Source organism: Nelumbo nucifera, chromosome 1 (assembly GCF_055504915.1).
Source record: "Nelumbo nucifera cultivar China Antique chromosome 1, China Antique-T2T, whole genome shotgun sequence".
In the NCBI taxonomy this organism is placed as follows: domain Eukaryota; kingdom Viridiplantae; phylum Streptophyta; class Magnoliopsida; order Proteales; family Nelumbonaceae; genus Nelumbo; species Nelumbo nucifera.
The window spans coordinates 129,052,781-129,070,815 of NC_142649.1; the positions used below are offsets into that span (position 1 = coordinate 129,052,781).

The 18,035-nt window shown below is 38.0% G+C and overlaps 2 protein-coding genes, 2 non-coding genes and 1 pseudogene across 11 annotated transcripts in view; 3 read left to right on the top strand and 2 right to left on the bottom strand.

The window, feature by feature from the left end:
- The first annotated feature begins 267 nt into the window (after nt 1-267).
- TRNAE-CUC (transfer RNA glutamic acid (anticodon CUC)) lies at nt 268-340 on the top strand. Its single transcript has one exon. It is a non-coding gene; the product is annotated as a tRNA-Glu (tRNA).
- Nucleotides 341-535: 195 nt separating this feature from the next.
- On the top strand, nt 536-608 carry TRNAE-CUC (transfer RNA glutamic acid (anticodon CUC)). The gene has a single exon. It is a non-coding gene; the product is annotated as a tRNA-Glu (tRNA).
- A 1,621-nt stretch (nt 609-2,229) lies between these two features.
- On the bottom strand, nt 2,230-4,992 carry LOC104613170 (18.1 kDa class I heat shock protein-like; annotated as a pseudogene).
- SNI1 (negative regulator of systemic acquired resistance (SNI1)) overlaps nt 4,948-18,035 on the top strand; it is a 33,896-nt gene continuing 20,808 nt past the window's right edge. For 5 of the 8 annotated variants that reach the window (XM_088894211.1, XM_010280886.3, XM_010280888.3 and 2 more), the window contains exons 1-10: nt 4,948-6,131; nt 6,213-6,279; nt 6,746-6,839; nt 6,946-7,029; nt 7,185-7,274; nt 8,803-8,874; nt 12,177-12,258; nt 12,365-12,414; nt 12,592-12,780; nt 12,877-12,947. In XM_088894211.1, coding sequence (XP_088750337.1) covers nt 6,032-6,131; nt 6,213-6,279; nt 6,746-6,839; nt 6,946-7,029; nt 7,185-7,274; nt 8,803-8,874; nt 12,177-12,258; nt 12,365-12,414; nt 12,592-12,780; nt 12,877-12,947 — 899 coding nt within the window. In that variant the 5' untranslated portion in view covers nt 4,948-6,031. The remainder of the gene's footprint in view (nt 6,132-6,212; nt 6,280-6,745; nt 6,840-6,945; nt 7,030-7,184; nt 7,275-8,802; nt 8,875-12,176; nt 12,259-12,364; nt 12,415-12,591; nt 12,781-12,876; nt 12,948-18,035) is intronic. The other 3 variants (XM_088894212.1, XM_019200441.2, XM_019200442.2) reach the window with 2 other exon arrangements.
- LOC104613173 (D-Tyr-tRNA(Tyr) deacylase family protein) overlaps nt 7,398-18,035 on the bottom strand; it is a 43,063-nt gene continuing 32,425 nt past the window's right edge. Inside the window, exon 8 of the mRNA XM_088894214.1 lies at nt 7,398-7,712. Within this exon, the coding sequence (XP_088750340.1) occupies nt 7,646-7,712 (67 nt within the window). The 3' untranslated portion in view covers nt 7,398-7,645. The remainder of the gene's footprint in view (nt 7,713-18,035) is intronic.

Genomic DNA, 18,035 nt, shown 5'->3' on the forward strand with positions numbered 1-18,035 from the left:
ATTCTTTTTAAATTGTAATAAAAAATTTGCAATTTTAATGAAAAAATTAAAAAATCGATACAAAATATGAGAAGTTAAACATTGATCTTTGTTATAGTCTAGTTGGTTGGGATAAAGTGAGACCCAGGTTAGAGTCCCTGCATCAGAATGTTCTTTATCCTTTTGATATATATTTTTTTTAAATTTCGCCTTGTAATTTAATTTGATATTAGGATTGTTTTAGGAAGTACAATAAGTTATATTGATAGTGTTCCAAATGTCAGCAACTCCGTTGTAGTCTAGTTGGTTAGGATACTCGGCTCTCACCCGAGAGACCCGGGTTCGAGTCCCGGCAACGGAAATTTTTACCATCTTTCTCCAAAAAAAAATCCCAATTGTACTTATGGATACAAACTAGTGTACCAAAAGTCGCAACTCCGTAGTCTAGTTGGTTAGGATACTCGGCTGTCCGAGTCCCGGCAAGGCAACTTTCTAGATCTTCGTTCTCCCAAAATCGCAATTTTATATATAATGAGCTAGTGTACAAAGGCGTAACTCCGTTGTAGTCTAGTTGGTTAGGATACTCGGCTCTCACCCGAGAGACCCGGGTTCGAGTCCCGGCAACGGAATTTTTTGACCTTCTTTCTTCCAAAATCCCAATTTTACTTCGCAATTTTATATTAACTAGTGTGCCTAACTTCAGCAACGCCGTGGTTTGCAGTCGTCGTCGGTATGTTCATCTCAATTTTGTTCTTCTTCCTCTTCTCATCACTGCCGCCAGCCAATACTACCGATATAGATTTCAGATCTACTTCCTCCTCTTCTCCTCTTATTCTTATTATTCTTATGCCACCGATTAATACTAGATTACAGATCTACTTCCTCCTTTTCTCCTCTTCATCTTATTATTCTTATCGTCGCTGCCGGCCAATACTACCAATATAGATTTCAGATCTACTTCCTCCTCTTCCCCTCTTTTTATTATTCTTATCGCCGCTGCCGGCCAATACCACCGATCTAGATTTCAGATCTACTTCCTCTTCTTCTTACTCTTTTATTGCCGCCACTAGTACCAGCAATTAAGTCTTCTAACTCTTCCTTCTCCCCTCTTCTTATTCTGGAATTGGGCTAAATCTAGGATGGCATGGCCGCCAGTTATAGGAACCAGAGCAGAGACGATAGCTGACAAGGGCAACTTTTAGGCCATAATATCAATAAAAGTAATATTTTTAATAAATTTTAAAAAATAAATTAAATTTTAATAAAATTTGAATCCACTCCATATTCTCTCAAAAAAAATCCTTGATTCAACGCTTTCCCCTGCTTCTCCAAGGATGTCATGTTTCTGCCATCGTTGCAGCTTGAAAGGAACGGGAACTTTTGTCAAACACCCCATTGATGCCATTTATCCCTTCGTTTCTATTTCCGTTCCTCTCCAGCAACTCCAACTCCTCCGTTTTCAAGCAGAATTCTTCTTTGCGGACGCAATAGCTTCTCTACCTCCTACTCGGCGGAAATAAATGGCATCAACAATATTCTATCAATGGCTACCACCGGCGTAGCTGTTCTGCCACTTTGCTAGGGGCTCTGCTCTTCGTCTTTCATAAAGCTCTCGTAAAAAATTCCTAGTACACACACAGAGTCAAAGAGAGCTTGCTAGAATCGAGAAAGCTAGCACAAGCACCAACTTGATGATGGAGAACCTTCATAAGATGCCGGAGACGATGGCCGGAAGATGGGTTTTGTCATCATAATCAGAATTGTTCAAATAGACGATGCAAGCCATCTTCAGAAGGTTCCAAAACATATGCTACTGGAGTAGATAAGCTGGAGATTAATCCATTAAAATCGGTTCCAATATGGTTGTCGTTGATATCACTGAATTCGGGGTTCCGGATTGTGTCCAGCTCGGTGGCAACAATATGATTGCCTGGATTGTTAATGTTGGTGATATTGAACAAACCGAGAAATTCGCTATGCATGGCTGCAGGCAGATCTTTTGAAGGTGAGATGACAAAAGCAATTCATCACCAGTTGGTTCTGAGCTCTTAGTGAATGCAACAACAAAAGTAGAGAAGGAGAAAACGCTACCATTGGAGGAGTTCCACCAACAGAGCTTCTGCTTACTCTGTCCACATCTTAGGGGAAGATTTCAGGCTATCTGTTTTCTTTAAACCTGGTAATTTCTCCCCTTCTTTTCTCTCTATTGATAAATCAAAGGTACGATATTTCTCTGATGTTAATGACAGGTCGTGGCATTCCCAGTTCGGTTCCACTGTCGGTTGGTCGTGGATGAAAACTCCAGGGAGGGAGTCCAATGGCGACTCATTGATAGCCTAAATTTGACTCTATGACAACCTAACGGCCCTTTGAGCTACCGCTGGGTTATTGGAACAGAGTATGAGCTGGAGTTACACACCTCGAAGCTTTCCGTTGGCCCTCTAACTCTAAGTAGTGAAGCCGCCTCAATGAGCTGCCGACCAGATATCATCAACATTTGAGCTCACAGGACGATGAAGCCTGCCCGCCAACTCAGGGAAAAAAGTTGCCCTTATCTACTAGAAACATTTTTTTTTTTGCAATTTTTATATTTTTATTATATATTAAAATTGCATCATTTTCTATATTTTTTGGTATTAGCTGAAGTTTATGATCGTTTTGATTTTTTTATATTTTAATTATTTTTTTGTAATTTATGATTTTAGGTATTTTATGCAATTCTTATTATTTTATTTTTTGTTTTTTATAGTTTCTCATTTGAAATATATATATATATATATATATATATATATATTTGTGTATTTTATTCAATTTCTATTTTTTAAAATATATATTAAAATTTCCTTGTTTTTTGCAATTTTATTGTTTTTCTGTGTTTTTTTTTTGCAAATTTTGTGTTTTTATTATTTCTTTGTATTTTTTCTTTTTTCTGTAATTTTTTAATATTTATAGATTTATTTGGTATAATATTTATATTTTCTTAATATTTGAATTGGGTTAATGGGTCATATGGGTGGGGTCAAGGTGGGTTCTGACCCACCAATACCCAATAAATATGGGTGGCAATGGGTCGATGGGTCAATATGGGTGGGTTGGTACTCAACCCACACCCACCACAACCCAATCCACCCATTTGCCACCCTTACTCGTATGGCTGTTCACAGGTCGGGTTAGGTCAGTTTACTGGCGTTTTACCAACCGAACCGACCTGGTTGGTTTACCAAGAAATGAAACCGAAACCGACCCAGTACTAAGTAAAACCGACCTAGTCGGTTTGAATCGGTTTGGCTAAGTTTTGTGAATGATTCTCTCGGTGTGAACGTTAAAGGATTCAAGTCTAACAAAGCAAAGGCTGGATGCCTGGAAATTAAAAATGATTTGATGGATTAAAACTAATATTTTATATATCAAAAATTTTATATATAATATATATATTTCTGAAATAAAGCTGAAATATATATATTTCCACAAATATATATTAAAACTGAAATATATCATATATATATATAAAATATCTGAAATATATTATATATATAATATATATCTAAGTCGGTTCGGGTCCTACTTACTCGCACCGAAGAGACCCGGGTGCGAGTTTTGGTAATGGGATTTTTTAAAAACTTTTTTCTTCCAAAATCCCAATTTCACCTCGCAATTTTATATTAACTATTAAATGTGTAAAAGGGTAGAAAATGTCACGTGAAAATTCGAAAAAGAAGGGGTATTCACTCTTTTATTTTATAGCTTATAGGTAGTATAGACAATGTTCAGATAACCAAAATGGGGCATAGAACCGAAGAAGGGAGAGATTCACTGGTGAGAGGTTCGATTGGGGTCGAAAATGATGTGGCATATACACATATATACTATGTGTCATATAAATACTATATATGATATATTTTACAACTTCTAATGTAATTAAATATGGTGTATGAATGGTAAGTTTATCGTTAGGGAAATTCCCGATAGGTACCCTATACTTTGGCTCGAGTGCCAATTTAATATCCAAACTTTAAAATGTGACTATTCAATACCCAAACTTTCAAAACATGACAATCTAGTACCTACCGTTAATCACTAGTTATGTATATTACATGACCTCATGTGCGATTTAAGACTTGAAAATGTCAAAATTATCCTTGGAAATAAAACACATTGTTCATCATCTTCTTTCTCAAGAAAATGAAACATAGCCCAATTACTTAATAGGGGGAAATTTTAGCAACACACTCTTATCAACCACTTAAAATAGTTATAGCAAAGTAGGATCCAGGTTTTATAGGCTAATCACTTGTTCCCAATCACTTACAAGGGAAAATCACCATCCAAATCTATGTTTCATTGCTCAAAATCACTTATTTTCTACATACTTTCATTCATTAACCCATTTACTCACATATTCCCACATACAAATGAAACTTCTTTACAAATCGTAGATGGAGGGACAACACAGGAAACCCCAGACATAGACAAAGCACACAACAAACACATACTCTCAACCAATAACCCACTCCATCATTTTGCGCTTCTAAAATGCTTGAACCAGAGATTTCAATGGCTTTCACCTCGGGTTTCTTTTCCTCCTACTTGGGGATTGTTACAATCAACACTCCGTTCTCCATGGATGCCTTCACCTGATCCAACTTTGCATTTGTTGGCAATCTGAATCACCTCAAGAACTTGCCACTGCTTCTCTCCACCTGGTCCCATTTGTCGCTCTTTTCTTCATGCTCCCTACTCCTCTCTCCACTTATTTGCAGGACCCTTTCCCTCCTCTACTTCCACCTTCACTTCTTCCTTCTTTAGCCCAGGGAAATCATCCTTGAATACGTGTGCTTCTGGGGTTTCCTTCCAATCGATGCGGGCATTGACGAAGGCAGAGGTTTCTCGAGCCGAATCGGATGCAGAGCTGAGGGTTGTGCTGAAAGGGAAGCCCTCAAAAGGGTCCCAAATATCTAGGGAAAATGGGTCGAAGATGTTGCTTCATCGTCTGCCGAAGATGCTAGGAATGATAGACAGTCATTATAAACGCATGATTTAATAGAAACTTGGATGTTGAGCAGAGAATATTAGACCACCAATACAGGGGCGGAGCAGGAAATTATTATAAGGGGGGTCAAAAAATAAATGAAGTAGGGGGGTGGGGCGAACCATTGAGATGGAGAGTGGGGAGAGGAGAAAATTTACATGGAAAGCTATTTTTCAGTGGAGAGTTTCTAAACCATAGGGGGGCCATGGCTCCCTTAGGTCCCCTTAACTGTGCCCCTGCACGAACGGAATATCAGACTATGTTGCTAAAATCATTGGGAATGTGGCTTTCAGAGTAGAAACAATATACCACGGATGTATATAGAAATTACATGTTCAATTGAATCAGCTTGGACGACCTCCAGCCTCCAACTCAATGACCCACACCACTTTGTCTATTAACGGAGGACCCCTAGTTTTCCCTTCAAAGGCCGATGAGTGCTAAGATGTGTTTAAGTTGAAGGGCATTTTTTACACAATTGTTGCTTTATCAACCAGTAATGGAACCCTTGGGATCATCTATTAACGAGTGGTTGGTAAAGAAAATTATATAACATTTGAAGGGCATTTGTGTCTTTTCCCATAAACCTTAACGATTGATTAACAATAGATACTAGATTGTCGCATTTCAAAAGCTCAAGTACTAGATTGTTGCATTTTAAAGTTCAAATACTAAATTGGCACTCGACCTAAAGTACATAATACCTACCGGGAATTTTCTCTAATTTTTAAAACAAATGACTAAGGTTCAAGCCTTTTAATTTATATTTATTTTAAACATATACATAATAATTTAATATGTATAATAAATAATCATTAATTAATATGAGTAAAGAGGTGGATTAATGGTAATTGAATAATTTATAAAATTATTAACAACATTTTAAAATTTCAATGGACCGTGCGGATATCCCGCTGGCGCTGCGTGTGATTTTTGGCGGGGAAATACATCTTCTATATCAAGACTGTGTAAACTGTCGAAGTGTCAAGTGCAAGAAGTGAACTAGGGTTTCGTGTGAGATCAATGGAGAACTCCCGAAGAAGTAATAGAGGAATCGAAGAGAATACATTAGCTATCTTCGACTCCTCCGGAGTTAAGGACGCCCGAGACGTTAATGACGATAGTACTCCTCTAACTCTTATTCTTCCACTTTTGGTTCTTATGCTTTCTTCTTATGCTTGTCTTTCTTTTTACTGGAAAACAGGATTGGCATTTCTTGAAGCTGTTCGCGCTTCTTCGATCGTTCCACAAATTGGAACTGCTCCAACCAGGTATGTAAATGTCGATCATTTGTGTTTGTGTCTTGGTTTTCTACATGTCTGTCCCTGTGGCATCAAACTGTGATTTACGGGTTTTTCTTGTTGGACATTCATAACCATATATTTGTTCTTCTTGACTCTCTGTTCCTTTTTTTCTGGAAATAGTTTAATGTTGTTGGTAGGAATAACAGTGTAACATATTGTTCACAATGAAATCCCTCAATGATCATAACAGTCACTTGTTGTGCAATTAAGAGGGTCGAGATATTTTCCTTCATTTTCCCATGGATTTGTCTGAGAAGCTTCTGTATTATTTCTGGGCAACTAGGAGAAATTCTTATCATTCATTATTTTGATTTGTTTTGTCATCTTTTATTCAGCATTTCCTGAATTGCATCTTTCCATACATTCCAAACTGCCACTTTGGTTGATCTCCTTGTCAATGTAATTAATTGCTTTTGCAAAATTGGTGGAGCAGCAAAATGTTGAATGCAATATTTCAGATCCTCAAAGATGGAACATCTCTAGAACTGATCATGGCAAGTTACCAGCTTCTAATTGAATTAGAAAAGGTAATTAATTATTCTTTTGTTGCCCTTTGTTTTTTAAGCATAGCATTCAAAAGTTATTGACAATCATTTCCCTTTGGGCCTTTTCCTCTTCTTTTTCTTGATGTAGCGATTTCCTCGTGTTTATTTATCTAAGTTTGATATACCCAAATCATCTTCTGGTGCAACGGTTGAACTTATTGTGATTAATGAGGTATCTCTCTTCTTTTTCTTCAACCCGAGTTTGCTTTTCATGCACTAAAATTATACTCATCCCCATCTTTTTGGATATATTGTTGAATCCATTCTTCTTTTTCTCTTCTTTTTCCTACATGCATTTGATGCTATTACATTTCAATTGTATGTCAGGCTTGGTCTCCCTTTGCACTTGGCTCAGAAAGTGCTTATTCTGAAAGAAATTTGGCTAACAGAAGCTCGGATGAACTGCTTGATTCCTTGGTGAGCTGATCTGCTACATTTTGTGATTTTTCTCTAATTTCACCATGTGGTATTCATTGGTTGTAAAATCAACTACATGAGCACGATTAATTGAGTAATTGATATACTCCGAAGAAACAGTACCATTAAGGGGTTCAAATATTGGTAAACACATATAATTTATCAAAAAAAAAACAGTACGATTAAGGGAACCATTTATTCCACCATTGAGAAAAACAAAATCTGTTGTATTCTGAATCTTCTAACAACATCTGTTGTATTCTCTGTTGCCCCTTTTCTGTTGTGCCCACAAGATATATGTTGATCTTCATCAGTGAGGTGCTCAGTGAAGATTCCACTTGCTTGAAAAAGCAGGGCAAACCATGTTCCCCTCACATGAAGGCCCATAAGAAGAATACTCCATTTTCACCTTGCCTCCACTGGTGGAAATCGATTGGTCTTCATCATGTGAACACAAAAGCAGAACAAATCAGAGTTGAATAACAAATGATCTGGATTCAGCTTTAACATATCTTATATGCATTTAGATGAGAAGCATGAGATATAACATCAGAGTTGAATAACAAATGATCTGGATTCAGCTTTAACATATCTTATATGCATTTAGATGAGAAGCATGAGATATAACATCCATGTTTACAATCACATTCTTATAAGTCCTGTTTATAGAAATTAACGCCAAAGTGAAAAAATGTAGGTAATATTCCAGTGGTAATTCTACTGCTTTGTGGTCTCATTGGTTTCAAGAATGTCTTTATGCTTGGGCTTAAGTGTTCAATCTTCAGTGGTTGTTACTGATGATGGAGAGGAGAGAAGAGATCAAAATGCCTTCCAATTACATTAGGATATAGCACATTTTTTAAATACATGGAACTCTATCTAATGATTTTCTCATCATATGGCATTATCACATTCAAAGGCTATAGCTTGGTACAATGGCAAGGTCTTGAACTGGAAAGCATGAGAATGTGGGTTCTAACTTAAAAGCAGCCACTTTGTAAAAAAATGCCTAGGGTCAGGTCTGCATCCAATAAAACCCTTCCAAGAGGACCAAAATTGGCAAATGGCCCTTGGTATTACCATATGCATACTTATGCATTTTTGTTTCTACTTTGGTAATACATGCCGTCTTGTATGCTTTCTTCATAGTAAAGAGAATCATCTGGAATTACAAAGGAACTAATACTGGTTACTGGAATTAGCATATGGATATGTTTATTCCAGGCATGTTGAAGAAAATTTTGTCATTTCAATGCATTCTTAGATTCATAGTCTTCCTGATTTTGAATGGTTCTGGAGGGCTAGACATTTAGAAACTAGTGAAATAACCATCTGAATGATGACATACTGTTGAGTGTTGACATATGTTACTCTACTTTCTTTCTTCCCATAGAAAATATTGATGTCTGTGATACTTTAAAGGTTTAACCCTCCATGTGGAAATTCAATCTTAGTGGTGGGAAGGCTCTGATTTTAGCTTTTTTACCTTTTTTGAAGTTTCTCTAATTTAGACCATTCTCACTCCCAGGGGTTTTCTCTTTTACTACAAGGCATTGCTCAGCTCTATAATGAAATGAATTTGCAAGTTCTTGACACAAAGGTTTGTAGATACTTATGTCCAAATTATTGTAGCCTTGTAGATTGTATTGAGACTAAACATATTTTTATATGGTATGCATGCTATTTGTTGTAAGAATTGAAGTTAAATATCCATTTTATTTGCTTGTTTGGCTATATACACATGCACAAATTATGAAATTAATGTGATGTGCATAATGTTCTCATCATTGGTTAGTATTTCTTTATCCCTGGTTTCTTTTATTTGTCTTGTGCCATAGTATTCTTCTTTGGCTATGCCCAATCACTAATAACATTTTTTTTTTTCATTTTGTGGCCATTGTTAGTCATTGTATATTTGGCATTTTCTATTGTTTCTAAGCAGAGTAAACATTGAGGCAGTTTTATCTTGGGAAATGGTATATTCAGGTATCTAGTGATTAGTGATTACATGTGTTTGGCACACCGACCTTTAGAAATCTTGGCACAGGAATATATTAAATTACAATAAAACTCTGAATATAGTAAAAAATGAAAGGATGAAGAACTTGGAAATTCAAACTATTGGTACCTTAGTGAGTTTCTTAGTTTCTCATTACATTTTGTCTTGGACTTAAAAGTGCCAACCTTTTAAACTCCAGAGTCCAACATATCAGCTTTTTACAAGAACTACCATGCCAATTATTGACATGAAGTCCAAGTGTTGGAGAACTAGACCCATTATTTATTGAGGCTCCGGGTAACACTATGGAAGGCTAAACTGAGATGGCTCAGATGTAGAAAGGACACACAGATATAAGCTGTTCAGGACAGGGAAGTCAGGAAATTAGACTAATGGAACCCCTGGTTGATGGGGGCACAGGGTGTATCAGATAATGCATCTGGACCAGTTAAAGTACCTTGTTTTTTAATGACTACTGTCATGTTGCTTCAGGTCGGTCGTTGCCAATACACTATCCATGATTCCGTGTTCAGTATAGATTTTTTTGATAGGAAACGGTAACTTTCATTAGAAAAAACCAGAAGAACAACTGTCACTTTCTAAAGTAAAAGGTGACCCCTGAATAACATATAACTTACAACACTGCACAAAACAAAACCTCCCGATTCACCCCTTGTTTTGCTAGGTTGTCAGCTAAAGCATTTGCTGACCTCCTAGACCAATACACTTGTGCACCCAGCTCCCTTGTGAGGCTCAGTAATTCCCTTACATGTCTAAGGGACCATGTTCCCAAACTATTTGATTGCAGCCAACCTACTACTAATTTTGAATCCCCCTCCACTTCTAACTGTTGAAAACCAAATTGCTTGGCCCATCTGAGCCCCTGGAGGAGAGCCAATACTTCAGCTCTAAGCGAATCCCCCAAGCCTATTGGACCAGAATACATAGTTAGGATTTTTTCCTTCCACATCTCTAAACACACCCCCTATTCCAGAAGGTCCAGGGTTTCCATGAGAGCTGCCATCAAAGTTCAGTTTGACATTACACTGCAAAGGAGGGGACGTAGAAGACCTTGCTAAAATACTCCAGCCTCTAGTCAAATCATCTCTAGAGACATCCTTGAACAAGTCAAGAGTTTTCAGCCAATGTACTGCCTTGATGGTGATCTAGAAGAAGTTGGGCCTTTAATAGACATACTTGCTACTGTCATGTTGCTTTAGGTTGGTTCATTCTATCTTTGGGGAAGGTTGGAGATGATAATATTCATTCCTAGAAAAAACAAATCCGGATTCCTTATTGCTTGTTTTGATTTGTGAAAAATGTATGGGAAACCATGATGGAGTAAAAAGAGAAAAATATGTGTTCGTTAATGTGGTTGATTTTGTTTTCATTTGTTTCCAAAATTTCCATGTCAGCAAGAAAAAAAAACATGTTCGTTAACTTTGTTTTGTTTCCAAAAACAAGGCATGTTTTTGAAAGCAACAAAATTCTGTTTTCTAAAACAAAAACAAATTGGGGTCTCTAATCTCTTGTATGGTGAGTCACAAGTTCTCCATCTCCCACGTCTGTAGCTTCACTCAATCCCGATAGATACAATGGAGTTCTCACCGTGAGAAAGCCACAAAGCAGGGGTTGGGGATATTAAGGAATATTTTAATCAGACTTTTTTTTTGTTAATTTAATAATTTATTTTTGGGTTTTGTCCCAAGGAGCGCAAGGGGTTGGGTAAGCTTATAAGCCATTTATATACCTTGCTATCAATAAGGTTAGAATAAGTTAGAGGTGTAAATCAGATCATGCCACGTTGGCCCGTAGGCCATGCTGGGTCCTACTTGTCTCCTTTAGGATACTTTAGAGGTTAAGCCTGGCATGGCCCATGGCGAGCCTAGTCTGGGCTGGGCCATGGGCTAGACCAGGCCATTAAAGGCATATTTTTTTTGTAAAAAATTTGAAAAAACAATGAAAGTTTTTAAATAAATTAATAGACTAGACAAAAAATTGGAAAAAAATCTTAAAATTTTGTTTTATATGAATTTTGATGTACACAATTGTTTATATACGAAATAATAAAATAAAAAAAAATTACAATACGATTGGAATAAAATAGTATGATAAAATTGAAAATAAAAATTTATTTACATATATTAATATATTATATAATTATTATTATATTTACATATACATATATATGGGCCGTGTCGGCCTGCAGTCCTGAAAACCCAAGCCCGACACGACTCGATTTACAACTCTAGATTAGGCACAAGTCCTTTTTGAGAAAAAAAATGAAAAGGAAAAGATATACCATTGGATTAGAATCTATGTACAAATATTATATGATTTATAAAGCATAATATCAAATCACCAATGGAAAACATGTTTTTGAAACTAGAAATTCAAGAACATGTTTTTAGTTTCAGTTTTGAAAGCAAAAAACAAATTCGCAATCAAGAACCTCTTTTCTTTATTTTTGTTTTCAAAAACGACCTGTTTCCAAACCAGCTGGTTTTGATTTGTTTTTGGAAACGAAAACAAGAAAACAATTCATGTTGTAGATCACCCCCTTAGACTTTGATTTGTATGGGTGGTACTGGTATCTTACACCTTGGTGTATATCTTTCTTCTTCTTTAATAAAATTTTTCTTTTTTTTTTAATCTATTACAAAAAAAAAATAGATCTTTTGCAATCCTCTTTATACAAAGAATATGTGTCTCCATTGTACTTGGAAGGTTGATCATTTCTTTTATTTGTGTGTGTGTGTGTGTTTGTTATGCTAATGAAATAAAGTAACTTATTTTAAGTTTGCTGTTCTTGTGGTCTAGTTTTCACAAAATGGTTAGATCTCATGCTATCTTATTTTATTAAGCAAGCATGACTTGTATATTCTTTAATGATTTCATTGCAGTCCTTGGGGAACATGTTGTTGTTTCAGTTTCTTGTTAATGTTCTTGAAGGGGATTTCTTACCTCGTAATACAATATATAATGGTAAGCCAGTTTTCCAACTCTGATTTGATGCTTATGGTATTTGAACCTCTGTTGCTAGACTGTGGTAGTTGGCCATGCTAAAGTGCTTTACATTGTTGCAATGCAGAAACCAAGAATTGGGTCTTTCTCAGAGAATCCTTGCTCAGCATGCTTCTGGTATCCTCTTCACCAGTTCACCTTGAGAGTTATATATATTTAGTTACTATTTAAGTGCTATTATATGCTAAGTCTTCTATTATCTTCTTTTACTTGGAAATTTAGTTTTTCTTGGTCCCATTTCTCTACTTACTGGAGAAATGGCAAAGTTTTTTGAAGATTTGTTACATTCTGCAGGGTTCAAGAAGGATAAGCTACAAAAGCCTAATCAAGGACTGCCTGTCGATAATATCTGAAAGATGCCGAAAAGATTTGGAAAATTCATCAATAAAAACAGTAGACAATAGTGATGCTGCTGCTTTGGGAATTGCCTTGGCTGAACTAGAAAGAGGAACTTGTATTGCTGTGCAGAAACTCTTGGTGCTGGCAAGTTTCATTTCTAGTCCTTGGTTGAGTGATCTCCATGATAAGTTCCACTAATAAATTCCTCTAATGATCATTGCTTCATTTTTTTCTTTCTAGATCATGGAACTTGATAAGTCAAAGAAGCAAGCAGATATGCAAGGTTCTACTTCCAGATCTGATGGTTCTAGGTACTTGTTAGAGCTAGCCGAATAAGGGTAGATTAGTCATTTTATTTCTGTTAAGTTATGTGCTTATGTGGCAGTCTTAATAGAGACTTCCTGTCCCATACTTAAGTGGGGGTAGTTTAGTCTTTGTACTACTAATTAGAGGCTAATCCATATTAAGGGTCGACTGATAGGGTTTAATCTATCAAGTTCGACTGTTCTCTTCATCTTCTTCTTCTTCTTCTCTTCTCCTGGTTCGAACTACTGTAGTTACAGAACAAACATGGTATTAGAGCAGGGCGTTGCTCTCTAAATCTCCTCACAGATTCGTGACCTCATTTTTTTTCTTCTTTCTGGGCTGAAAAATGAAGAACACAGATTCGACCTAGGTCTAAGAACACCTTAGTTCTTCTTTCTCTGCATAGAACCTGACTTTTTTCAAGAGAACAACTTCAGAAGTGGATGGTCAACTGAAGCTCTCCATCGAAGGTTGGTTACCTCCTTTTTTTTTGTGCTGTTGGTATTTCTGGGTTGAAAGCCTTCAAAATCTGCGGGGACTGATAAGAACCTAGAGAACTAGGTTGTTTGTAGCCTTGATTCTTGGAAAAAAGGTCCAAGAACAGGCTGTGTTTACAGTGGCCAAATGGTGTAAGGGTATGTTTGACCCCTTTTTTTTGTTGGTCTGTAGTTGTTTTGAAGCCCGTGTTGGTCACGAGTGACCTGAATTGAATGACAGGTTACTGCAGTGGCAGTAGTTGATGTTTTCTTTGGATTTGTAGTGCCCTCTGAAAAGGTTAGACAGATCTGTACCATGTGTGACAGCTATGGTTGTGTGGTGGTGCTTGTGATGATCAATCTCTATTGAGCAGCTTCAAGAGGGCTTGTATGCAGTCAGTGAGTTGCAGAATTAATGTCAGTGTGATTCATGATTTTGTGAAATTAGTAGTGGTGTGAACAAGAACAAAAGTTTGTGTACCTATCAACTGTGTTTGGGGACTGCTGTAGTGTTTGGAACATCAAACTCCTGACAACAGTACTTAGTTGGCTACCGGGAATTCATATTAGAAGTAGCATTGGAAGAGCATCATGGCAGCAACTTGAGATGGTCGTAGTGATCAGAAACCTAGTGTGGTGATTCCCTCTGACTATTTGGGTGTGGAGATGACTTCAATTAAACTTAATGGTGAGAACTATGTACCATGGGCCAAGTCAGTGGAAGTTTTTCTCAAGGCAAAGAGGAAAGTGAAGCATGTGAAGGAAGATAAACCACTTGCTGACTCTTCAGGGTTTGATGACTGGGAACAAGAAGATGCCCAAATCATGACATGGTTATGGAATAGTATGGAACCCAAAATAAGTGCCAACTTTATGTTCTTAGATACAACTAAGGACATATGGGAACATGCCAATAAGCTTTATTTTGGGCAGGATAATACTACAAGGGTATATCAGCTCTATCAAGAGTATTTCGATCTGCAGCAAGGGAATAAAACCCTAGAAGAGTACTATGCCAGTATGAAGAACCTCAGAAATGAACTCAATGTCTATCATCCCCTCACTCCAGATGTTAAGGTTCAACAACAACAGAGGGAACGACTAGATGTCACTAGGTTCTTAGTGGGGTTGAAATTAGAATATGAACCAGTTAGGGCCTAAATATTATGAGGCTCTACTCTTCCTACACTTGAGGAAGTGTTTGCACGGCTTCGTAGGATTTCTTTGGGGCCTACAGAAAATCCCACACAGTCTGACAGATCAACATTTGTGATAGCCAGAGGAGGTGGACGTGGTACTAAAGGGGGAGGACATGCCTCCCGAGGAGGTCGTGGTGCTTCCGTATTTGGCCGTGGTGGTGGTCGTGACTCAGGGGGAGGCCGTGGTAAAGGAAAAAGTAACTATACAAGGAAGTGTACCCATTGTGGCAGGGACAGACATTTGGTGAATTTCTGCTATGATCTCCATGGCCCTCCTACATGGGCCAATCATGTAGTAGCTGGTGGGGTTGATGTCAGTGATAACCAACAGACAGATCTAACTCATTCCACATCTACATCTGTTTTCGGGAAGGAGATGGTGAGTGTACCGCGTGATGAGTATGAGCGGTTCCTCCAGACTACTTCACAACATACTACTGCCACCCTTGCCCACTCAGGTATAGTTTGTCTATCATCCAAACCCTTTCCCTGGATTATTGACTCTGGAGCCTCTGATCACATGACCGGGACTCTAGGTGTGTTCTCTTCCCTCTCTGAAACTTCCACATCTCAAACTGTTACCCTTGCCAACGGTTCCTCTTCTCCCATCTATGGTGTTGGTAATGTTGACACGACTTCTCTTTCTTTATCATCTGTTCTATATGTTCCTAAGTTTCCATTCAATCTTATGTCTGTTAGTAAATTAACCAAGACTCTTAATTGCTCTATTACATTTTTCCCTTCTTTTTGTGTTTTTCAAGATTTCAAGACGGGGAAGAAGATTGGTGGGGGGCATGAGGCTGGTGGATTGTATTACCTTGACGGTGGTGGATCGACAGTTGCACTTCAGACTTCACTCACTCCTCTACAGTGGCATTGTCGATTAGGACATCCATCTCTTAAGGCTCTCAAGATATTGGTTCCATCTTTGAGTCATTTGTTGTCTTTACAGTGTGAGTCGTGTCAGTATGGGAAACATCGTCGTGTTCCCTTCAATCCTAGAGTTGAAAGTCGTATGTTGAGTCATTTTGCTTTGGTTCATTCAGATGTTTGGGGCCCGATTAAAATAAAGTCTTATAATGGTTGCAAGTATTTTGTCACTTTTATTGATGATTGTTCAAGGATGACATGGATTTATTTAATGAAAGAAATGAGTGAATTATTTTCCATTTTTCAAAAATTTCATGCTGAAATACATACACAATTTGGTGTTCCAATCAAAGTATTTAGAACAACATGACATCATTCATCAAATTTCATGTGCATCCACTCCTCAACAAAATGGGGTGGTTGAACGAAAGAATCGTCATTTCCTTGAAACTACTCGATCTATTCTTCATCATGAGTGTTCCTAAACAATTTTGGAGTGATGTACTTACTGCGTGTTTCCTTATTAATCGGATGCCCTCTTTCATTCTTCATGGTCGGTCTCTCTTCTCTATCTTGTTCCCCACCTTGTCTCCCTTTCCATTAATACCTCGTATCTTTGGCTGTGTGTGCTTTGTTCACAATCTGAGTCCTGAAATAGACAAGCTGCGACGCTCTATTAAGTGTGTCTTTCTTGGCTACTCTCGGACTCAAAAAGGGTACAAGTGTTACAATCCCATTACTCGGAAGTGCTATGTCTGTCCTTATGTCACATTTTTTGAGTCTGTCCCCTTCTTCTCGAGACCTGAAGTATCCGTGTCTTCACTTTTGCTTCCTCTTTCTCTTCCAGTCAGTGATCCCGTTCCGGGTGTTCCAGTTGGGGTTGACCATTCACCTCCTCCAGTGCAGATCCCTACTGAACAACCACCGATCCAGCACGTGTATACTCATCGACAGACACCTTTTCCTCCAGCTTCTACCTTGTCTGCAGATCCTGTTGTTGCTCTTGTCCCTGAACCTTCAGGACTTGATCTTCCCACTGCTTTATGAAAAGGTAAACGTAGTTGTACCCTCCATCCTATTTTTAATTTTGTTTCAGTATCTCGCCTTTCCGCTTTAGATCGCCAGTTTGTTTCACTGTTGTCATCTATTTCTATACCTAAGAATGTCCGAGAGGCTCTTAGCTCACCTGGGTGGCGGCAGGCAATGGAGGAGGAACTCTTTGCCCTTCAGCATACTCACACATAGGAGCTCACTACTCTTCCACCTGGTAAGCATGTTGTGGGTTGTAAATGAGTGTATACTGTTAAATACTTGCCAAATGGTAGTGTGGAGCGTCTGAAGGCCAAACTTGTTGCTAAAGGTTATTCACAATTGTATGGAGTGGATTATATGGAGACCTTCTCTCCAGTGGATAAGATTGGCTCTGTTCGTGTCTTAAATTCCCTGACAATTATGTATGATTGGCCCTTGTTTCAACTTGACATTAAAAATGCATTCCTTCATGGTGACCTTATGAGGAGGTATATATGGAGCAACCACCTAGGTTTGTTGCTCAGGGGGAGGATGGTAAGGTGTGCAGACTGAAAAAGGCAATTTATGGGTTGAAACAATCGCCTCGTGTTTGGTTTGGGAAATTTAGTGAAGTGGTGAAGAATTTTGGAATGAAACAATGCCAGGTTGACCACTCGGTGTTTGGCTATGATTCAGAAGCCGGAAAGATTTTATTAGTGGTCTATGTGGATGATATTGTCATAACTGGTAGTGACAATATGGGGATCGATAAACTAAAGGTTTTTCTGCAAAATCATTTTCAAACAAAAGACCTTGGGACATTGAAGTATTTCTTGGGTATAGAAGTTGCTAGATCAAGACAAGGAGTAAACCTGTGCCAAAGAAAATATGTTCTTGATCTGCTGGATGAAACAGGATTGTTAGGTGCAAAACCGGCAGAAACTCCCATGGAACCAAATGCTAAGTTGAGCATTGATACAGGGGAAATATTTGATGATCCTGGAAGGTGTAGACGGCTAGTGGGGAAGCTGAACTATTTGACTATCACGAGACCAGACATTTCCTTTGCAGTTAGTGTGGTGAGCCAATTTATGCAGAACCCTCGGATACCTCACTGGGATGTAGTTCTTAGAATTGTAAGGTACTTGAAGGGAGCTCCAGGCCGTGGGTTATTGTACAAACCAGGAGGAAAACTTGAAGTAATTGGGTATACAAATGTAGATTGGGCAGGCTCTGTGTTTGATAGAAGATCTACTACAGGCTATTGCACATTTTTTGGAGGAAATCTTGTGACATAGAAGAGTAAGAAGCAGACGGTTGTGGCAAGGAGCAGTGCTGAAGCCGGATACAGAGCCATGGCACACACTACATGTGAATTAGTATGGCTGAGGAATCTCCTACAAGAAATCGGGTTCTCCTTGGATAGACCTATGAAATTGTACTGTGACAATCAAGCTGCACTCCACATCTCATCTAACCCTGTTTTTCATGAGAGAACAAAGCACATAGAGATTGGTTGCCACTTTTTGAGGGAGAA